The following is a 24,894-nucleotide window of genomic DNA, read 5'->3' as shown; positions in this document are numbered from 1 at the left end:
AGGAATCATTTCCTTACATTTCATATTTTCATAAAGTGTCTAGTGTGCTCGACAAAACTATTACTATGTTTAAAGAAAAGAATCAACAATCCCTTGCCTACATCCAGAGCTGCTAAACAGGTGACTCAGCAAGTTAACCATTCATAAATGTTTCACAAAGTTAACTGTAGTGTTAATAATAAAAGATTGGATTAACATAGAACAAAGGGGCACAGAGGTGGACTGCTCAGGTTATATTGCAGCTGCCCAAACATTTGCTCTGGTCAGTTTTTATAACAATAATAATAATGATGATAATAATACATTTCAAAGGACACAATAATATAAATATCAATAAAATCTGAAATAAAATCTGAAATCTGCAGTAGTGGATGACAAATTATAGTGAGTATCCAAGTTTGAAAAGGCTCTGGACCCCATGGTGGACAGACGGACAGAGGGCACAGTGAGGATGAGGAGGCTGATCTGAGTGTCCGGGAGGGAGTGTTGATGTGGAGGAGGTCAGAGAGGTATTGGGGGAGGGCGAGGTAGTGGATGGCCTTGAAAGTGTGGAGCAGAATTTTAAAGTCTATGCAAAATTTGACAGGAAGCCAGTGGAGTTCTTAGAGAACAGGAGTGATATGATTGATGGATGGAGTTCTGCACCAGTTGGAGCTTATGGATGGACTTGTGGGGGAGACCGAAGAGGAGGGAGTTAGGCTACGTTCACACTGCAGGCAAATCTGTCCACATTGTTTTTAGCAAGTGTCAAAATCGGATTTGGCTCTGTTCAGATTGGGCCACATTAATGAAAAATCTAACAGCTGTGGCAACGTCATCGGAGTGGAGGCGTCATCTAGCGTATATTGTGTGATGTCATATAACTGCGACAACGACACCAACAACAAACCCTCAAGCTTCTCTTGAACCGAGCCATCTCCCCAAAGATTAAGAATATGGTTTGGTCCTGTCCATGGTCTGATGTTTACGTCCTCCGTTGCCTCCAGTGATATCACCTAGCAACAACAACTGGAATAAGAGCGGGTCTGGTGTCGCATAGAGTGACGTAGCGTAGAGATGTAGAGAGACGTCACAAACAGTCAAAACCGATATGAGTGTTTGGAGCTGTTCAGACTCAGACACATCTGTCCAAATGAGATTTGAAACTACCTCCCAAAGGTGGTTCCAATCTAGATTGGCTGAAAATCGGATTTTGGCGCAGCCTTACAGTAGTCTAGGCGGGATGTGACTAGAGTGTGGACCAGGAGGCAGGCTGTTGGAAGTGAGGGATGGATGGAGGCGGTTAATATTGTGAAGAAGATGGAAGTAGGCCGACTGGGTAACATTATTAATGTGGGTCTGGAATGACAAAGCGCTGTCAAGGACGACACCCAGGCTCTTAACCTGAGTGGAGGGGAAAACAGAGGAGTTGTCAATGGAGATGGTGGAACTGGGAGTGTTAGTGAGAGAGGATTTAGAACCAACGAGGAGGACCTCAGTTTCATCACTGTTGAGTTTGAGAAAGTTGGAGGAGAACCAAGATTTAATTTCCTGTAAACAGACACAGGGGGAGGGGGGCGGGAAGGTGGAGGTGGGTTTAGAGCAGAGGTAGAGCTGGGTGTTGTCCGTGTAACAATGGAAATGGATGTTGTATTTTCGGAAATAAATGAACAAGAGGAAGGAGATAGATTTGGAGGAGGTTGGGGTGTGAATGTTTTTAGCTGGATGAACTATCAGTTCATGTGACCAGCTAAGCAGACTGTGGATTGGTGGATGGGAGGAGGAAGGAGTGTCATAGAGACGAGAAGCGTAGCGCAATGCCTAAATACTACCGCCAGCTACGCCTGTCTCAATAATTGCTTTTGTTGGACGTACACAGTGAGGAATGGAGGACACTAGTTGTTTAGTCAATGTGACATGAATAGCCTCTTAGCTGCTAATGTGAAGTGTGGCAATACTGAGTCCATGTATTATATGATAAGTTCATATATAGACATGATAATGTTGATAATTATTGTACAATAAGTGGATAATGTAATTATTGTGACAGGCCTAACATCAGCATGCAAATAATTTTTACCATGTACAATGAGTTTCATCTTTTTACAGAATTTCATGACAATATAACCAACAGTTGAAATATTTCAGTCTGGAAGAAGGTAATTGAACTCATGACCAACAGATGGACCCTGCAGTATCCAGATTTCTGATAATTCTCTATTGGTACAGCTCAGTTATGCATTCAGTAGTTATTGCATCATCTGTTCTGTGTGCATTATGTTGTTTGTCTCTTCACTAAGGATCTGCATAGTTTACATACGTGCAGCACTTTGCATAAATGTTCCCTCTTACTTTCCAGAATCTTTTTTTTTGTCTGTGAGGTCGAAGCTCTATTTGTCACTCTCACTTCAGCTACTGCCGCAGAGAGGATGTAAACACAACAGAGACTTCTGCTCTGCCAGTTATCCACACTGCACTGGTTCCTTTGAAGAGGGAAAACCAAACAGAAGGCAAACCGGATATACTGCAGCCAGGAAGGATGTTTAAAAGAAGACTCCCAACACTCCCTACATACATTAATGTATATAAGACTGACTTTTAGTAGAGGCCCTGAGTTGTTGTTTTAAGCTATTAATATGTTTATTTACTCACTAGACAGTTATTAGGCCTCATCTGCTTTAGACTGATGAATAGGGGTAATATACATAATGCACAAGGCCACATCCCAGCTAGTTTTGTCAGCAGAAAAGATACAAAATCAAGCAAAAGTCTGTTTCCTTGACATTGACTTTAACACCTCTTTTTCAAAAACAGGTGCTACATGTAACACTTTCAAATCAATAAATCACCACTATGTTCATTTCAAGAGCATACTGTACTTGTGTATTTACTATAACCAACATCTGCTGCCAGCTCCTCCCCATACACTGGATTATACATCGTGTGCTGCCGGGTCGACTTTGGTGGGAAATTGTCTGCTGTGCCTCGTGGCAAAAAAGAAAAGAGGAGGGATTGATTTTGGCACAAATCAAGAGGGAGCTAAAGCCTTTTCAGTTAAATCTGAGCTCAAGTGTCCATAACTTCAGGCAATGGCAGGTGATGAAAGTCAAAGGTTAATAGAAAAATCACCTCCAACAGGCTCACCTCAGGAAACACCAGTCAGATAGGGACATGCTCTATGTGAACAGCAGGACACAAAAGAATTTATGAGCAGTTTTAGCTTTATTCAGGCTGCAATGAGAAATAAGCTACCAACCTTCATGACTACAGTCTTATCAAGCTACAGAGCTGTTCATTATTCCATATATTTCATATAAGTGATGTAAAGTTAGGTAAAAGTTAAAATATTCATTAAAAGGTTATACATTGCACCAGAACAAAACTGTCCATTTGGAGTTATGAGGATATTTTGTCCAAATATAATGAAACTTATTGAAGCAAGAAGCTCCCATAACAATTATGAATGATGACAATGAAAGATTATTTACAGTCCACCATTTGGAGGACCTCTGAATGGAAACCTAACCAAGAAAGGATGTTTTTCAGCTGTAGCTCATCTCTCTCCATTCACAGGACTGATGCATCTGATAGAGAACCCAGAGGGAATATTAAGGCAAAAATATGCACAGTCATAGTTTTGAATGATGTATTGAGTCAAGCTTAATCTGATTAATTTAATCCAAGAAAAAAAAAATTATTAAAATGATAATTATCAGACTTGAGCTGCACTCAAACTGCAAATTGAATAACACCATGTCAGCAATGAATCTGTATACACAACACGGTATCTCACTGTTTCATGCTCATCATCACGAAATTTAATGTATTGAATCTTGTCCCAGAGCACGATTTGGCGACTTTTTTCGTGCTGGACAGAACAAAATTTAAACCCATGTATTTTAGAGGGAGAGGCTCGTTTGGAGCTGCGCATGCGCACACTGGTCTGCTAGTGCAGCAAAACAGTGAGGAGGACATATCCAAGGTCAGTCTATGGTGCTCGTCTTTACTTGAAAAGTTTGCCAACTTTTTTCTCAACATTGTCACGGCTCGAGTCAATCCAATTAATTAGTTTTTTAATTTACAGTACCGCACATAACAGCTTTAACAGCCTAGAGTTCACCCCGGAGCTAACGCCGTTTTGCATAGCCAGTTTATCTGTGTAAGTGTAAAACGATGATAAACGGTATGTTCGTTTAGAAGCCACAAATCCATATGATAAACGTTGTTTTAAGAAAACCGCTACGTTTTATTCGCGATGTCACGGAGAAGTACTACACTACACAAGTGTAGTACTTAAGTGTGACGACGTCTCTGATTGGTGGAGTTGGCTGTTACCATGGAAATTGCCGCTCAGGCTGCTGCAACATGGCAGCCAGTTCCAAAACGTTCTCGTTTTACAGATAAATAGTCTCTAAATGTTTCTGAAAACGTTTGAGGAGTATTAACAGAATATTGATTCATAGAACAAAACCTTAAACCCGCTTAAGCTTTTGTAAACCACATACCTTATTGACTTTTAGATAAGGGACCCGGATGTGCTAAAAATGCTAACAGACTTCCAGGTTTACTAGCAGACTCTATTAATGTACATAATTAATCTATGCAGGCTTGTATCGCTGTCTTTTTTCCATTTTCAAAAAAACAATGCCCTGAATAAAACGTTTTATGGTCATGATTAATCTCTTAGCTGATTCTTAGCTGGCTTGATTCCAGGCATAAAACTCATTATATAAGGATTATGAGAAAATGAATGGGAAATATACTGTACTTCTAAAACAAGAGCGGATGTAAACAAACGACATCAGCCTTGACTATAGAGGTTCATTACACACAGATAATGAATTACAGGCGTTGCTGACCTTGTTGTCTATGCTAGCAGCTGTTGTCTATTTTATAATGCTGCTTATGTCTATATGTGCAGGATGAACAGCATGCCAGAGTTGGAAATTAGCCCCTAGCTAATACAGGCACATTTACAGAAATGTCCATGAATGTGTATTGTCCTTCCTCTAACTAGATTAATAAAAAAAAGAAAAAGTAATGTTGTTATTTGAGTGATTTGTGACGTGTTTCAGTACTTATTTCTTTCATTTTTATTAATGAATAATTTTCTTTTTTCCCCCCTTGCAGCATCAACTCAGCCCTGATTGAATCAGCCCCTATTGAACCCCAAAGGCACTTTTATCAATCTATCTATCTATCTATCTATCTGTCTGTCTATCTGTCTGTATATCTGTCCGTCCCTCCGTCCATATTTACTTACAATGGCCCACTTTTATCCTGACCCCCATGACCCCCAGTGCCAAGAAGGAAGACACTTTGCCATTGGGTTGATTCATGATCAAAGGTTTTAACATCCTTTTGTCCATAATTTCATGTCTCAGTACCTCAGCAACTCAATCTACCAAGATCATCGATTTAACAGAAGGCTGCAAAGGATGGCAAACTAGCACTTAGAGGGGCCTCACCAAGGGTCTGCCACGGACGTGGCAAGCCCAGAAGGAGACGTGGAGGCTATGGAGGCCATGCAGGCTGCTGTAGTAGCCAAACTAGCCAAAAAGGTTTGTTTATGTACAAAGTCAGAGTAGATCACTGTTATGAGAAACAACAGCTCAATGTAATACAGTTATGGAGAGTAGTCCAATAGTTTAAGAAATAATCAGCTGCTAAATTAAACTGAAAATCATACAGTAAATTGTATCATTTTGCAATTTCAGGAAAGGTTCATCAATATATATATGTTTTTTTTTTTTTTTTTTAAAGTTAATGGTGCAGTGATGTCTCAAACTCTCATGTACTGTTTACAGGCATGGGCACTGAGGTTTTAGAACTTTCTGCAGAGGATTCCTTGCCATCACCCAGTGTGCAGCTAAATCCTCAAGAAATATTTAGAAAAATATACAATAATTTATTCTGAAATCAAAATACTAGATATGCATTGTGGATCATTCATGTACTCTTTGTATAACAAAACATGGAGAGGCTTTCTGCCATACTGGACTCATGTCCATGTCCTGCTGAGCCTGAGAAAGGTTCAGCATTATCATGGTCTGTTCGGCAGCAGAAAGCCTCAGACCGCTGGGAGGAAGTCCGGCCCTACCACCTCAGATGCCTTTTGGAATCTGAAGATGAATACAAAGCAAAAGCCAATGCAGGGTTGAGTTACGTTAGCTTTAGCAGACTTCTCACTTTAGCTTTAAAGCCATTATCAGAAGTCTTTATTCCGTCTTGTTATGAGCATCTTTATGCAGTCTGATAGCAAAATAACTCTTAAATGAGTCATCATTTCAGAGGTTAGCAACAAGTAACTTTATTAAATTCAGCACAAAAGTTTAAGTTTCAAAGTCAAACATAGTTAACATTTGGCCAGGATTGAGTTACATGCTAGCTAGCTATTAAACTAATTTACCAACTTCTTCCATACAGTTTCCTGAAAGTGAAAGTTTTCTGATGCTACAAAATCTTGAATGTGTTATATCACATAAACAAGGCAGTATTTAACACCGGATAATCTAGGCCAGCTAAAAGCTAGCTACCCTAGCTTACATGCCCTAGCCTAGCTTAGAGCCTCCAAACATAGAGTACCAAATCTGATTTCATGACTTTTCCCCCCGTTTTCCAGGGTTAAAATTAGGGATGCTCCATTGTTATTGATGTTAATGTTACATATCTCTATGTTTATATGCACTTTCAGAGGAAAACACATCTCTGTCCAACACGCTGAGCAGCTGCAGGGATGTTGAGATGAGACTCAGAGTTGGTTTGAGTTGAGTTGTTTAAAGCTGCAGTGTGTGTTGGTAAGCTCAGGGGTGATAGCAGTCCGGCGCCGCGCCGGAAATCCGGCGTAGCGTGGCTCTGTTAAAAAAAAAAAAAAGCTTTCCCCATCCCATCAAAGAACGCAGATCCACGTTACGAAAAGTCCCTTTCCCCGCTCCATTTGCTGTGTGCTGCAGACCATGTAAAGCGCATCGCAACCCTTCAATCCAATCAGAAATAGGACGGGGCGGGTCTTGGTTGTCTTGGCCAATAAGAGACGTTGGTTGCTCGAGTAGTACTCCTGGCATGTAGTTGGGGGAAAAAGCTGTTTGGGTCAGAGACAGTCCTGTTGCAGCTTAAAATTGCCTCACGGCTTTCTAATTTTAATACATTATTAAACATTGTTTATGAGTACCTTAACACACTTAAATGTCAGCAAGCAGACAAGTTATATGAAGAATGTCGTAAGTGTTAACCGATGTTTAGAAAAAAAAAAAAGAAACTCAGCACGCAATATCACCGCGCGTGAGGCACCTTGCTATTGCTTTGGTAGTTTGCAATTGCTAGTTAGCGTGTCAAACCATCGCAAAGTTTTCCAGTATGACGGGGTTTATGAAGCCCGGAGAAGATGTTAAAGTCCTGGATAAAACCATAAAGAACAAATGGCGTTGGGCATGGATTGAGGATGTGGGGAGTGATGGAAAGCCCTTCTCGAGCTGGTGCCAAAAGCTTCGACAAGCAGGTGCGTGTTATTGTACGTTGTGCTCGAAGAAGCTGATGGTACAAGCAGCAAGAAAATTCTCACTCGGCACGAGAAAGACCCCGCTCATAAAGCAGCTGCCAGAGCAGTGCAGCATACGACCCTTTTACCAGGAGCATCAGCTACGGCGGACATTCCGCCTTCGATGGCAGATCGAGTGACTAATTTAAAAGTTCGACTGTGCTCCTTCATTGCTGAGCATGATCTGTCTTTTACAATTGCACCGCCGCTCGTGGCTCTCTGTAAGAAGCTGGCACAAGACCTTGCCGCTCTGTCACACCTGGCAATTTCAAGGCAGCATACGAGCTATCTGCTCACCCACGGCATTGCCCCAGAATTTAAACGCCAGCTGTCTGAGAAACTTAAGAATTGTATGTTTTCCCTTAATGTTGACGAGGCAACAGACAAAAACATGGACAAGATCATGAATGTCCTTGTCCGTTTTTTTGACGAGGATGCTGGGAGCGTGAAGACTCAGCATCTTGCCAGTAGGATAATTAACATCGCAAATGCAGAAGCGTTAACAGCAGAGTTAAATGACGTCCTGCGCACATACGGCCTCGACTGGAGACAAGTGACAAGTATGTTACTTGACAATTGTGCTGTGATGAGGGGGAAAAGGTTAGTTTATTATTTCTGTTCTTGTTATTAAATCATCAGTAACAATAATGATTCATAGTAGGCCTAATAATAACTTAACAAAAATATCGCATAATAACGTAGGATTATTATTATTATTATTAGTCTTTTTGTTCTAATTATTTTTATTAGGCCTATTGCATTTGTATAGCCTATAATAGCACAATTCACACAAGACTGCTGCTCAACGTGCTTCACAGTTAGATCAAAAACAACAATAGGCCATAACATTAAATATATATATATATATATATATATATATATATATAATACAATGACTCATTTGATTGGAGGCTGTAGCCTATAGCCTTGTCTACTCTCTCTACTCTCTAAGGGCAGGGCTGGAAACTCTGGCGAGAAAGCAGAATCCAGATCTACTTGACGTCTCGGGTGACACGGTACATATGGTCTCGAATGCAGCAAAAGCCCTCCTGAGCCCTTTTCGGTCGGAATTGGAGGATTTATGCTCTGATGTCTTTTATGACATTGAAAAATCACCCAAACAGAAGGAGATTTTTTCCCAATATCAGCGTTTGTTGCATATTCCGCCAAAGAACCTGATCAGGCCAATAAGCAACCGATTTCTTCAAATGCTGGAGGTCTGTAACAGGATGAATGAGCTTTTGGATGCTGTTGTGTTGCACTACTATCACACCCTTGACCCCAATGAAGAGCACAGATGCAGGTAATACATGTAATAATAAATATGTGCAATAATAATTGTAGTAATAATAATATAATAATAGCAACACAGATGTATTAAGGTTCATACAGTGTTTATTCTAATGGTTAGCTAATGCATATAGCAAAGCAGAAGTATGTTAAGATAATAGGCTGTGTGTGTGTGTGTGTGTGTGTGTGTGTGTGTGTGTGTGTGTGAGAGAACACTACAGAAGGCTTCTTCATCAAGTGTTTGAGAGACATGCGCTCACAGTTGAGGAGAAGGCCAGGGTAGAAGTTATCCAGAAAGAACAGGCAGCAGCATCCCGAACGGGAACACAGGCTAACCAAGACAGAAAGGCTCGCATCTCTGTGCTGATTTCAGAGTTTGAACGAATGAAAGTCATGATTGACTTATACAGAGGTATATTTTGTGCACAGACTTATTGCACTTCAAATGTCTTTATTTTAGGTTAGTAAATTTTTGTAGTCCACTGGAATATGATCAAATATCTAGCAAATGAAATAGAAAAGCCTTTCCTACAGCATCAGTAGCTAACTTGATGGCAATATTACTCACTTTAAGTGAAAAAGAATGACTGAAATTATATACTCTAATTTGAAATGCATACTTGTGTTAAATTATAACTCAGATTATTTGGGAATTTTAATTGATGAAATTAAATTTGTTTTGTCTTTTCTATTTGCAGGGGTTCTTCCGACATTCCAGAAATTTGTCAAAAAACTTCAGCATGAAAAGCCAATGGTGCATTTGTTGCATGTCGAGATGGTGGCCCTCACGAGAGACCTCCTCAGCAAATTCATGAGACCAAAGGCGATTCCCCTCACTCCTCAGGACATCATCAAGCTGGATGTACGCACCAGAGATTCACAGCTGCCCAACCAGAAGCTCTCGGTTGGACAGTTCTCCTTCAATGCCATGAACAAAGCCCGGGTGCAAAGGAAGGTATGGGTGGGGCAAGTCTATGACTCGCTCAGGGAGGGATACATGAAGAGCGCAGAGTTTTTGCTTAAAAACCTTCCGCTGAGTAACACCATACTGACCTCCCTCTCCGCTCTGACGCCTTCCTTAATCCAGTCTGATGGTGTCATTGGCGCTTTCACCACGTTAGGGAAGGCCTTGCCTAATGTGGTCCCTCATGATGACCTAGGCCAACTTGTGGAGGAATGCAGGACCTATCAATCAGACATGGACATGCTGCTTCGACTACCAACTTATAATGAGGAGCAGTGTCGAGTGGATCCATGTGTTTAAGTTGAGGGATGGCAGTTCAGGTGTCCGGTACCCAACCCTGTCCAAGCTTGTCAGGGCTCTTCTTTCCATTTTTACAGGGCCCTTGGTGGAAGGGTCCTTCAATTTAATGGATGATATTCTGGAGTCTGATAGGTGCTCCATGAATGTGGAGACGTATGAGGGCCTGGCAGTGATCAAGTCAACACTGAAGGCAAGGGAATGGACTGCTTCCACCATGAGCATCGACCAGTCGTTGAGGCGATCCTGCCTAGCTTCCTTTCAGAGGTATCAGCAACATTTGAGGAAAAAAAAGATGCTGCACATGCCCTACAGCAGCAAAGGCTGAGTGTGGCAACAAGGGTGCTGTCCTCAAAGGCAAGCAAACTTGTACAACAGGCTCGGAAAAAGAGACCCACATCTGCACCGGCTCTCACCACACAAGCCTCCATCTCTCACCAACAAGCCACCACCTCTCACCAACCGGCCACTTCTGTTCCCCAGCCCTTGAAAAGGAAACGAGCCCAACACACATCTGCACCAGCTCACATCGCACAAGCCACCACCTCTCACCAACAAGCCACCACCTCTCACCAACCGGCCACTTCTGTTCCCCAGGCCCTGAAAAGGAAACGAGCCCAACCCACATCTGCACCAGCTCACATCGCACAAGTCACCACCTCTCACCAACAAGCCACCACCTCTCACCAACCGGCCACTTCTGTTCCCCAGCCCTTGAAAAGGAAAAGAGCCCAACCCACATCTGCACCAGCTCACATCGCACAAGCCACCACCCTCTCTGGTCAAGCATCTTCTCCTCAAAACACCCCGTCTGTTCAAGCCATCACCTCTCAAGCCACCACCTCTAACCCCACACAAGCCACGCCACCTGCCACCACCCTCTCTGGTCAAGCATCCACTGCTCAAAACAACCCCTCTGCTCAAGCTACCACATCTAACCAAGGCACCACCTCTAACCCTACACAAGCCACGCCACCTGCACCATGACTTTTCTCTCTGTTTTATCAGACAAAGCCATCTTCAAACACATTGAAAAAGAAAAGTTCCAAGGACAAGGAATCTTCTTCAAAGAAGAAATAGTAGCCAAATGGGAGAAATGGTCATTTGTTAAAGGTGCACCGTGCAATATTTTTTTGTACTTTCCAGTATTCATGCTGCCCATTTACAAATGTTACCTTTTTCATTTAATACTTAACGCCACCACTAAATTCTAAGTATTCATTATGACTGGAAAAATTGCAATTTTCATGCATGAAAAGGGGGCTCTTCTCCGTGGTCTGCCATTTTGAATGTCCAGAAATAGTTTTTTTTAGCTGCAGAACTTGGTTACAGTACCCATTCTGGCCACATCCTACACAGTGCATCTTTAACCACTACTTTTGTTTGCATATTTTGTATTTTGCATTGCCTTTTCAGTTTTGTTTTTGAAAGAATTTCGTTCATTCTTTGTCTTTTACAGTATATTTATTTAGGATGGTGTGCTCAATGTAAATAGTTTCTGAATTAAACTTATGAAAGAAAAAACGATTGTTATTTTTCTTGTCCTACTGTTGAAACCATATTGTGTAATATTTGTTACACAATAGTTGTCTATAAACAAAGGTATGCCATTTCATGTAAAAGCATTGTTTGGTAATCACCTATATTTTAGACATGGTACTTTGGACTACTGTACTTTGGAGTAGTATTGCCCCCTACTGACCTGTCTTGGTATGGCTGCTGCATATGTAGCTTTGAATTCATTCAAGTTGGTAAAGCATTCACCATGTTTTCAGGAATACATTCTAGTGTTGAATTGTTGAATTGGGGTTAAATTCCCACCTCAATTATAACTATACTGCAACAGCACAAGCCTAGAATGTATTTCTACATAGAACCCAACGTGTCCAGTTTGTTCCAGTCGATCTAAAGTGCTATACGAAGATGGAAATGATCTGTGTTTTTGTGAATAACACTATAGCCATTAAGCAAAAATGAAAACATATCTATAATGGTCATACAAAAACTATTAAATGTTTGAATAATTTGTCAAAATTAAACCTATGTTACGTCATCGCCAGACCCCAACCGACCCCGCCCCCGCCCCTTGCCCCCGAAAAAAGTTCAGGCTCAGGATTTTTTTTCACTATCACCCCTGTAAGCTGTCTCGTTTTTTTACGGCTGGAGTTAGCTGCTGCGCTCTGCTAATGTTAGCTGATTGACGGGGTAGAAAGTTCACAGTATCACTTCACTTTCCTCTCACAAAGGCAATTATTTAGTCATTAAATCAAAGCATTCTCACAACCGCTGCCCTTTTTGAAGATGAAATACAAGATAGCTGAAGATAATGTTAGCATGTCCACGCTGTAAACAGTGCTGCTCTACCCTCACAGATGAGTTCCACCTTTTCTATTCCATCAACATGCCTGGGTATCGATAAGAGGAATTGATAAGCTCGGAGGCATACGATCACGATGGATCGGACAATGTGGAGCAGGTTCTAAACTGGACCTGGTTCTTGATTCCCATCCCTAGTGAAAATATAGCTGTCACACTCTCAAACTTCATTTATCTGTAGTTACTGATGTCTGTTATAAGGTGGTATCACAAAATGAACAACAATTTTCAGATGGGCAAAAAAATAATAATTTTGTTTACTAAGAGGAAGCGAAATACATTTGTAACAAACATAGAAAAACATTCTCTTTCACCACTGGCGGAATCAGACCACATACACACTGAGCTAAATAAATGCTTCTTCTCTCCATTTTTGGAGAGAAGGAGCAACAAAAGAACTTTTCCTCAACAGCCACTACCTGCTTGGCTTTACAGCAGGTATAGGGAAAAATGAGCTTTGTAAGTAGAGGAAGAAGTAACACAATGACAATCACAACGATGGCGGATGGCTTCATGCAAGTGTTCTTTTTAAAACATAGTTATCAACCACCTTTCATTGGCTGAAATTGCTGTAATCTGCTTGCAATACACAAAATGTCAGGAAGCTGGAAATGAATGGAAACGAAAATCATATAGTAGAAGTATAGAACATCATTTCTGTGGCAGACTTGCCTTTCTGTCGTCCGTGCTTGTGCCCAGTAGGGAATGGCGTTTTAATTTGGCCAGAGTTATTTGTAGAAAGGAGCTGAAACTCCTGCTGAGGATGCATGAGGTTTTTGCACAGAAAAGCATTTTATAATCTAGCCGGCTTAATGTAAATAGTCTCAGCCTGTTTGGCAGTACAAATTTACCCTTCTGCCCTTGACAACATGACCATATGCAACTAAAGCAGAGGCTCCTGCACAGCATGAGACCACTCAGTGCACTGACAGCAAACAGACCCACAGGTATACGGACCAAGGTAAGTGCACACAGCAGTGCCAGCTAAACACACAGCATGTGAAATGTAAATGTACTGGAAATATCTGAGCTGACTGTCAAACGCAGCGAGTTCCCTTCTCTTTCAGTTTACTCACATCCTGCAGCCTTGAAGAAATGAAAAACAAATCCTCTCTTGCTCAGTTAATCCTTAGCCCCTCTCTCTCTCTCTTCCTCCCTCATTCACTCCTCCTTTCTCTTGGTAGATAATTTACACACGTGCACGAGTATTTAGCACTGTTCTTTGGTAGCGTATGCAAATCATTCTTTAGAGCACTGATTGTGATTATTTCCTTGATTAAATGATTCATACATTTCCATGTCCAAAGTGGCATGTTCGATTCAAATGATTTTTTTATCCGACCAACAGTGCAGCACCAGTGATATTCATTTTACCATGACAGAAGAGGTCTAATGAAAAATGCTCTTCCTTTGTACTATAGACCTCAGGGTATCTCAGTCTTTGCTGTTTTTTCCCCTAACATTCTTCATTATCCTTTGTTAGCCCCTCAACGCTATAGAAGTGAAGTACAAAATCACGTCGTTTCTAAACTGAAGAAAATGTGATTTCAGTATAGTTACCGCTCTGATAAATACTACTTAGGTAAAGTGCCTTCCACTACTTGATTTGCCATCCCAGACTTCAAATGTATAACCTTGCTCCTCATTAAATAAAGGTTATTAATTAAAGGTTCATCCATTATGAAACTAATAAATATAAAATATGAATTTCTCCCTTTTGGCTTTCATTTTTTTGGATATATGACTGATAAGGTGAAGTATGCTGCAGCCAAAAAAAGAAAAAGCAAAAAAAGCAATTTAACTTCATTGGGAATTAAAAGGTTTTAGGAGGTTCAAACGGTGTTCTGCATTATTTATGCATTATTTATGTTTCCCATTTAGCATAAAGTTTTACAGACAGTGCTGCAAGTTTTATTCCGAATAACTGCGAGGGGAATTGAACTCCCCTCTCCTGGCAGTGTTATTGCCTTTCTCCTCATAATGATCTCCACAGGTGTTCCCCTCTGTCTTCCCCCTTACACTTCAATTTTTTCCCCCACACAAATAGACACACCTTCTCTCCACTCAATGTCACTCAATGTTGTCAAAACAGCCAGCAGAGTGTTCGGGGGACTCTCCGTAGCAGCAGGATATCCACTGAATCTTGCGCACACACACACACACACACACACACACACACACACACGGCACACTATTTTCACAAACACACCAGCTTATGAAATGTTATGGGAGCAATTTCATCGTTTCCTCTTTGCCAGCGCGGTCTAAGTGTGTGAAATGATGTCCCTCAGGCTCCACTGTCCCATGCTGATCTTGTCTTTACATCGAGTGGAAAAACTAACAAAGTCTGATGTGATTTTTATGGCATATGACCTCTTGTGGGAAAATGTTTCTTCACTGACACAAACTATTTGCCTGAGCCTGACAATAGCCTCCAAACCAAAAGCATTAGAAGATAAGAACTGTTAGCCTTGGCAATGCTTCACATGGTTATTGTCATGCGGGAGTGATGAATAGAAGAGGGAAGAAAAACACTGAGAAGACGAGAAGAAAAGAAAAATGACATGCGTGGAAGGACAAACAAAAGACAAAACATGTGTCGAAAAGCAGGAGAGAGTAAACCCAGACGCAGAGGAAATAATAATGATCATAGCGATTCTAAAAAAAGTCAAGCTAATGTCACGTCTACTTCTGCTTTTGTCTCGTGCCAAGTGTCTGTAAAGCTGCACCGAAGTGACAGAACTTCCACACAACCCTTTACATTTATCCTTAATCATTTCCTATTCTCTCACGGCATGGACAACTCTCCTGGGCTTCTGACTGAATGCCAAGTATGTGCATTGTAAAGCCCTCACAGATTGGCCCGAATCATTTATATGACCTACGACCTGCAGAGCAATGTCATATATCTTAGAGAGTAGTGGGGACAGAGGGGACAGCCTTGAGAAATAGCCTATTTACTTACAGGGAGCTGCTGTACTCAGAGTATGTTTCTCCTTCACGTGGACATAGGGCTGCAGCTAATGATTATTTATTGACTGATGATTATTTTTGTAATGAATCGATTCATCGTGTGGTCTGTAAAATGTCTAAAACTTCATTCATTTTGTCCGTTAATAAAAACATGAGAAACAAAGAAATGTGGGATCCAGTGTTGTCAAATGGGACTAACAAAGCAGTGTAAAGTATGAAAAAATATGTTCTGAGTTTGACATACCACAGAAAAGTGCCAAATTTGAATGATTAAAAAAATTGCGTAAAAATCAGCCTCTTTCTCTGCTTCCAAACACTGTGGGAGTGCCCGCCGAGTTCACTGAAACCCCGCCCCCTACCAAGTGTCACCTGTCAATCAAAGTCACCACCTCTACCCGAAACATGGACTCTACTTCTGAGAGCTTTCTGCTGCTGACTCAGCTGCTAGCTCAACAGCTAACTCGGTTGATAGCTTGGCGGCTAACTCAACAGAAATCTTGAAACACAGTGTGTGAAGCCTAGCTCCACAATTCAAATCTAAATGGTTGAAATGCTTTTTACGTCTTTTTTAGAAATACATTTATGACCTATTTAATGTGTTTAGAAGAAAATGTCTGAATTAATTTTACATGGTCTTTAATAAAAGTAGCAAGTGATGCAACTAACGGTCATTTTCACTATCCATTAATTCAGTCAATTATGTTAGGCTTCAATAAAATATCATAAAGTGTTTGGCTGTAACTCTTCCCCAAAGTACAAGGTGATGTCTTTAAGTGTCTTGTTTTGTCCATAACTTAAAGATCGAATTTGGGCATTTTCTTTCTTTGGCAGTGATTCAGTGTGTTCAGCTTGACACACAATCTCAAGCTATACTGGATGAGAGAAGAGGATGGTTTTTGGAATCTTTCCCCAAATGGGATAAAAAACAGCTCACATTATCACAACCCTCAACTCAATTAAATAAGAAGTAGCCCAGCAGGCCAATCTGGTAACACTGATAAAATGACAAACCATTAGGTCAAAGCTTCATAAATGAGTGATAAAAAAAGATTTTTATTTAAGCTTTAGGGAGCGCAGCTTCCTGAATGCTAATAATATCAAACCTCTGTGAGATCCTGGCAGGATATGATTGGCAGTTTAAGAATCAGAAAGTGTCCATAAGAGTTAAGAATAAAGAACATCTTAAAAATGTTCAGAAAAAAAGAAAAGCAAACCATTGTTAATGAATATTATAAGTGTTTGTCGTATTTTTGAATGATAACAATCTTGGGTTACAGTGACTACTGGATGATATAGTACAGCACATTTCAGTCATATAATACAAATAACCCCCACTTTCTTCCTCTCTTGAGCATTATTATATAAATATATAACACACATGAGTCACAGAGCTACAGTAAGTATCACATTTTTAATTTATACACAATCTCATCTCTTTGATCACTTACAGGTATCTTAATTAAGAACATTCTGTCTGTTGTACAATAGAAACATGTTTTTTTTTTACCCTTTTCCAAACTTGCAACTGTTTCTGTCCAAGTAGTTGTACATAGCACACAGTATGTTCTTATTCTGTTTGTAAAACACAGGTCAAATGTTAAGGTGTGATTATATTTGACAGTATTACGACACTGAAGCATACAATATAACTGATAATACTTTAATTAATATTGGTTCAGGCTATCATCTTTGTCTGGATTAGGACAAATCTGCATTCATCTTGCAGCAGAGGAAGCTGGTGAGGAGGAGAGGGTTTCTCTTTTGGGTTTTTTCAAAGATCATAAAGATGAAAAAAATAAGCAAAAAGAAAGCTAAAGCAACACATGTTCACGTTTGAGAAGCTGGAACCATCAAACGACGCCAGTTTTGCTTGACAAATGGTTTAAATGATGCATCATAAACTCCGCTTAACCACTAACTGAATGACTGTTTCAGCACATGAACACCAACGATGCGCAGTAACTGAGCCAACAAGCATCACACCTGTGGCACCCAGCATGCAGGTTTGATCACTTTTTTGATATTTTCCCTCATATTCCAGTGTTAATTAGATCAAGAAATGATTTAGAGTTAAGAACTGAACATGTGATCATTTCAAGTGCATGGTTATTGATCAGTTTTGCGAATAAAAAAATCGTCCTGTTGTTTGTAGAAAGACTGAAATGACAACCTGCTGTCAACATTACTATTCTGAATGAAAGCCTCAATATTTTGTTAGAGTCTACTCCCCCCCCCCCCCCCCCCCCTTTTTTTTTTTAACAAAGTCCACTAAAAATCAACAGGTATCCACGTGCACAAAAACGCATTTTGGAGACATTTGCGCGCAAAGCCTTTTAATCAAACACACCAGTGCGCATTAAGCACTTTAAAAACTTAAAGAAAGAAAAAGATTTAATCTCCAACAGACACTTAAAATGTGAAAGGTGGCTCCATCCTTATATGTATATCTCCCCTTTTCATCCTTTCAGGTGCGTAAAGAGCGACTGTCTCGATATTTGCGCGTTAAGCCTCCACACACACACACACACACACACACACACACACACTGGTCTGACACCCACCTGAAGCACAGTCTTCATGGTCACAGGGGAGACGATAGTGGTGCAAATATTCTCGCCATTGCGCAGCGCCTGGCCCATGATGAAGAGCATCGGCGAGGCGAGAGCGAAGGACGCCAGCCACATGGCGCTGATGAGCTTCTTGGTGCGGCTGCGGGACATGATGCTCTTGGCTTTGAACGGGTGGCAGATGGCCATGTAGCGTTCCACACTCAGGCTGGCGATGTTGAGCGCGGTGGCGTAAGAACAGCTGTCCCTGAGGAAGTAGTAACCCCTGCACACCGCGTCCCCGAACACCCATGGGTGATGGAACCAGATGAAGTTGTAGAGCTCAATGGGCATAGAGAGGACGAGGATCAGCAGGTCGGAAACGGCGAGGCTGGCCAGGTGGTAGTGAACGGTGCTCTGGAGGTTCTGCAGGGTCTTTTTGGTCAGCAGGGTGTACAGGGTGATGGAGTTCCCCAAAGAGCCCACAGCGAACAGAGCCACATAGATAATCGTGACTATCACCTTTGAATAAATATCCGTGTTCACTTCCAAATCTTCCTCGTCTGTTTTAGAAACAGCTGTGGTGTTTTCAAATGGAAAAAGTGAGTTATTCCCAATCCCAAAAAGTCTCTGCGCCAGTGCGCCAAAACCGGACAAGTCGCGCCCGGCGAGCGTGAAGTTTAAATCCATGACTCCTTTATGTATGGACACATAGAAACAGTGAGTGACATGAGCTGTTTCTCATTTGCAACGTCAACCTGAGCGAAACAGGTTAAATGTGTGTGGAAGTCGGAGGAGAGCAGCTTTTATATTTGGCACGACAGGAGGAGGCGTGCTCGCTATTGGCGCCGCTGCGATGACGCACGGTCATTCAACGAGTGGAGCTTTCTCTATTTAGTCCGTTCATGTTTCACCTTGGAAACCAAAAATAACACGAAGGACCAACATATCAAACTATCACAAGTATTTAATTCCAAGCACGCTGTCTTAAGAGATTCTGTTTTTTTCATTCCTTGTTCCCCTCTCACACAGACACAGAAGCGCAAAGGAATAATGTAAGGCAACAGCTGGAGCTCCACTATAGAGAATCTGATTGTGTGATTGTGTTAAAGATCACAGTTAAGATTGTGTGTGAGGACCCACGCTCACTCAGGAGAAATATATAACCACTGGACAGACAAGAGGAAATGTGACTTTAATAGTTGCTTTATCACAGCTGCCACTGCTGAGACCAATATAGCAAGACACACACACACACACACACACACACACACACACACACACACATCTGTACAGATAGTTGAACACAGTGTGGCACATGTTCTCGTGTGTGTGTGTGTGTGTGTGTGTGTGTGTTACGTGTCATTACGCACAGCATCAAGAACCTGATGATGATGATGATGTTCTTCAGATTGTGAGAAAATGCTATTCTTCTTAAGTAGGAAATCTCCTCATGTCTCCGGCCCGGGGCCCGGAGCCCACACAGAGTTTAATGTATGTTCAGCTGATAGGCTGTCACAGAGAGGAATATCATTACTTATAATAACTGTCAGCTAAGTCACAGTTTGGACAGTTTCCAGGAGTTCCAGTGAGATAAGTGGATGTTCTGTACATCTGCACTACCTTTAAATATGATGTTTACTGTGGGACAGGATGTGTGGTTTTTTACTAATGGTTTTTCCCTTATCTCATTCACTTCCCTCAGAAGGGAGTCAGCTGATAGGTTAGAAATGAAAAGACAATATAAAATAAGTATTCACACATTAATTGATGTATTCACTTGTTTAAGTATATTAAAGAGTAAATGAAACAATGTAAAATACACATACAGTGTGTGGGAGTCCTTTTTAAATCTTTCTCCTCATTGTGTCATTATGGAGGCATTTTAATGTGAAGATTAGTGACAAATGTGTGTTTAATGATCCACGCATAAAATCTAATTTACAAATGAGTATGGTGATTTGTGGGAAATAGATGGTGTTTGCAAATGTATCTTCCTATGATAATAATAATAATAATTGCTTTTGAAAAGCTTCCTGTATAGATTTATGTGTATGAAGTTATTTTAGCTGCATTTATCTACAGAATGGCACATCTGTCAGCATGCCAGTACGGAAGTTTATTGCTGCCACACCAGAAAAAAAGGATCAGTATTACATTTAGTGTGAAACTTTTCATGTTAACAATAGAAGACGTCACATTCTTTCAGTCTCTTTACTGAAACCCTGAGCAGGTAGGACGAGCCGTGGAATCTAGCTCCTAATTTGGTACGGTAGTCTACTGATGCAAAAATAAAACATGAGGCACACTACCAAAGAAACCACAATTTATAAGAGTTATTCTATAGTATTTGTGTAATTGTGTTATATAGGATTTGTGCAATTTACTATTATTTCCTTTTTTTAAATGTGTAATGTTATAATTCATAATAATTTGATTCTTTATTGTATTCATATTTATAAACTAAAATTGTTTCTATTCTTCTATTTTGTGTGATTGTTATGATTGTATATTATTATAATTTTGGTATTTATGGTTTATTTATAGCTATCGATTTCTCTCTCTCTCTCTCTCTCTCTCTCTCTCTCTCTCTCTCTCTCTCTCACTCACACACACACACACACACACACACACACACACAGTCACACACACACACATAAATATATAACAATACAACAAAACTTACAAATGAATAAAAGGAAAGAATAAAATGTTAAATGACAGGGTTTTAAAAAAAATAATAGGAATAAGAATAACAATAAAGTAAGAGTAAGGCAATATTAAATAATGCAATAAAACAAAAGTAATATTAGAATTGAAGAGAGACACAGAGACACACAGAAACACCAGGAACGGAGGAGGAGCAGACTGCACCCTGACAAGAACCCTTTTGACCCAAAAAAGTGTTTTTCTTCTTGTTCTCACAGTTGAATGTTTGAGCGTCACTGTGAGGAATGTCTGGCATAACGTGTGACACTAGCTGGCTGTTTGCACATTCATCTGCTGCGAGTGGAAACTTTCTCTGAGCTCACCAATAATCTTAATTTTACGAGGTGTGTACTCCCATGCATGATTCGTGACGTCACCACTAGTTTGGAAGCCACCGTTACGGTCCAGAATGCAACTTCCTCAAGTGTGATGTGGAAACTCAAAACCTCCAGGACACACACACACACACACACACACAGACACACACACACACACACTCCAGTAAAGTATGAGACATTTTATCCAGCACTTAAACCTCTGAAATTAAATATATTTGCATATTTATAGATTCTGAATTTTTTAGAGGGGAAAGGAGTAGAGGGCTTTTTAAGGATTTTAATGTGGTCATTATACTTTTTTGTGGAAGAGAATACATCAGACACACATTACTGTTCTATGCCGTGTGTTTTATGTTATTACATATCTGGAGGGGATCTTCAAGGTTAGGGAAAGATCATGATCTTGGTTTAATACAGTAAAAAAAGAGTGTTTATTAACATTTAAGGAAAAAACGGAGCACAGTGCTGCTGTTACCTAAACCTAATCACACAGAGCTCAGCATGTGAACCTCAGACTCTGCTCTGTATTTTACATGTGATACAAACATGTAGCCCGACATTCATTTAAAAATACATAACTCAGCTGGGGATTACATTTGTCATCACAACATGATTGGGAACACAGTTCGGTAGTATTTAAAGGGTCATTTCTAGGAGACAGGGTTGGCATAGATCTTCTCATATATGAGGATTGGGTCACATGAGTTTATTTTGAAGTTTATTTGCACATCCTCCAATCAAAACCTCAGAGGCTCAGACATATAACATTTCAGCACATCCATGTGGAATTTTTGTGTGGGAAACTTTTCTTTCTTTTATATCAAAATATACAGTAAGTCATCATGAGCACCCGGTCAAACAATATATGTTACTGTAAGTCACTATGTTCTACACTGAATGTAATACATACATACAGTTTTATTTATTTATTCATTTTAGCCTAATTCATCTTCACTGATTGTACTGCGTTTGCTCCGTTACTGACATATATAAACATTCCAAACATTGACATTTCATTATATATATACACACATGTAGGTTCTCATAACTGACACAGCTGATCTTGTTGACAAAGCTTCTTTCATAATAATTAAAACAAACACACCAGTTATCTGTACATACATGCAACAATCTCAAAAATGTAAATATGAAGTATTTGTGAACATTTCCATTCATTAGTGAATGGTCAGTGCCATGGCTTGAACTTATTGTGGATCCCTAAACACACATTTGTTTGGTTTAGTTTAGTTTGCAAGTTAAACTCAGTGTCATCTTTTAAATCTCAGCTTTTTTCGTAACTATTGGATATGTCTACATTTTTACCTTGGATCTTTTATTTGCATTATCTGTTTTATTGTAAAGCACTTTGTAACTTTGTTTTGAAAGGTGCTATATAAATAAAGTTATGATCATTATTTAAAGCTGCCACCTAAAAAAAAAAAGTTAAAATCTCACAATGTTACAGAAAATAATATGACCACATAAATGTGAGAGCAAACCAAATTACGATACATATATTTATATCTACAATAACAACATGTGTGTGTTTGTGAGGAGGGCATTGAACTCAACATCTGGCCATGATATATGACTCTCTGAGTGAAACTAATAAAACATAGACTATGCATCTAGAAAAGCAGTTACAAAACAGCAGTTAAATGTTCCTTTTATAACTTTTTAAAGAGGAACAGTTTGTTGTCAGGTGGAAAGAGCTATTCCATAATTTAGTATTTTTAAATCTTATTGAAAATTGACTTCTGCAAGTAAGAGCTTTAAGAGGATGAAGATCTGAAGACTGACGAAGTGAGTAAGAACTTTACCTGTGAATTTGCTTTAAAGTAAGTCTGAAACTGCTCAGGAATATCCCCTTCACATGAATGCATCTTATAAATAAAAACACATATTTGGAAAGTACTGATGTTATGAATAGTCTTAATCTGATTGTATTTGTTACAACTGCTGATGACACAAACTTCTCTCCATCATGCATCAGCTGCAAACTAGACAAAGGCATTCAACTAGTCACTCAAAATGAAAGTCATACAGTATTAAAGTTGAACCTCTTCTCTTTGTGTGCCTCAAGTAATTTGTAATGTAATTTGCTGCATGTTTGGGGGAATACACAGGCAGTGTTATATAAAACACACTTCAACCCAATTCCTTTTGTCTCCAGGAAATAACAGGATGGGCATTTTCCAGCTGGTGTGCGCTCTTATTTGTCAGCGTTTGTAGCTAACAGAAGAAAAATGAACCTGGCATCATTAAATATATACTGGCAAAAAATAATCTATAAACTAAGCAGCTGGGAAATGGCTCGGACAGTCCACATATAGCTACCGTGTGACAAACAATGAGAATTCCTTCACTTGGTTTTCCACCTGACAGCAGCAATGTGAGATGAATGGCTCTTTGGCCGAGAGACTGAAGATCTGCTATCTAATCTGAATTCCTCATTTACAGCCATTTCCTTTGCAGCTTAAAGCAAACATACTCAGCCCAGTACATTTACACTTAATGTACACTTCTGGAGGGAAAGCCCAGTAAGAAAGGAAAAATAAATGAAGAAAAAGCCCAATTACTGACTGAGATAAAACAAAAAGAAGTTATTTTAGTTAGTTAACCAAACACTTCCCAGTTCTGTTGTTTGTGATACTGTAAATCACTGCATACATGGTATTGAATGTATATATTTATACTGTATGTGCTGAACAAAAGAACAATTAACAATCAGATTACTCGTAACAGGCACTTTAAAAAAAGAAAAAATTGAAGCACCACAGTCTGAGATGCTCTAAAACATCCATACTACATTTCCCACAATGCAACTCACTAGTATCTTTTAAAAGACTCTTACTGCCTCCTTTGGGTTTCTTTTAAAACATATAAACCACTACAGATTATTGAATACATGCCCTAAAATGTCATTTGTAACATATTTCAGGCTATTATATATTAGAGGTTTACAAGGTATACAAGATTAAAGTAACACATTCTAAGTACTTTATATTACTTCTGTAATGCAGCAACAGTCTTTTCAAAGTGTTCATTGGTTATCTGGTTATGATGTGGGGAGAAAATAAGTCCACCCTGACTAAAAAGTTTCTTTACAGGGGAACTTGAATGCACCATGGATTTGTACTTCAAGATGAGGGCTTTAATTGTTGGATAGATCTTCAATGACTCCAAAGCCTCGCCAGGAACATGGAGGTACTTCTGCACACATAAGAGAGAAAGAACAAAAAGAAGTGAAAGAGTAGAAAGAAAGTTTAAAAAATGATGGAGCCAGAGCAATTTTTGATTATATTTTTAATCTTCCTTGTTCTGCAGGAAGAGGAGAAGCGGCTCTGTCGGCTGCCGATTTTTTTTCGGGATTGAGCATCGGCGCACAAAGGATCTTGGGATATGGGAGGCCGTGAAGGATAGTAGCAGTGTATCCTCCAAAAAGAGGGAAAAGAAGGCCGTATTTGAAGGGTTCATTCGAAGGAGGCTTTGAATTGTGACGTAATCGGCCTTCAAATGCGTCCTTCAAAGGATGCAGCCAATGAATTGGGACACAGCTATAGACTTCAATCAGCTGGGCCTTGGTTAGACTCATTACATTTATGATGGGATGATACTCTGAGCTTCACCTGGTCATGGAAGGAGCAACATACTGTATGTCATGTTGGCAATGTCTTTGATCAGTTCAGCAGCACCTGGTGAGCAGTGAACCTTATTCCAATGGCACTTTTGTACAATTCCCATAAATGACCTCTTAATGCAGGTTTGTCCAGATCTGAGTGGACATCACTGTTTGGTGGAACTGCTAATAACTCAGAGATATCTGAAATTTAACAAAGAGCAACAACTTGGTGATAGTCCCGTTAAGAAATAAACCGTATTTGT

At 39.9% G+C, this 24,894-nt stretch overlaps 1 protein-coding gene across 1 annotated transcript in view; it reads right to left on the bottom strand.

The window, feature by feature from the left end:
- The window catches only part of ntsr1 (neurotensin receptor 1 (high affinity)), a 66,214-nt gene extending 47,471 nt beyond the window's left edge, over window positions 1-18,743 (bottom strand). Inside the window, exon 1 of the mRNA XM_053317658.1 lies at window positions 17,978-18,743. Coding sequence (XP_053173633.1) covers window positions 17,978-18,652 — 675 coding nt within the window. The 5' untranslated portion in view covers window positions 18,653-18,743. The remainder of the gene's footprint in view (window positions 1-17,977) is intronic.
- Between the last annotated feature and the right edge of the window lie 6,151 nt (window positions 18,744-24,894).

Source organism: Scomber japonicus, chromosome 4 (assembly GCF_027409825.1).
Source record: "Scomber japonicus isolate fScoJap1 chromosome 4, fScoJap1.pri, whole genome shotgun sequence".
Lineage (NCBI taxonomy): Eukaryota > Metazoa > Chordata > Actinopteri > Scombriformes > Scombridae > Scomber > Scomber japonicus.
Note: the sequence above shows the minus strand (reverse complement) of the source record. Positions and strands in the feature narration are given on the sequence as shown.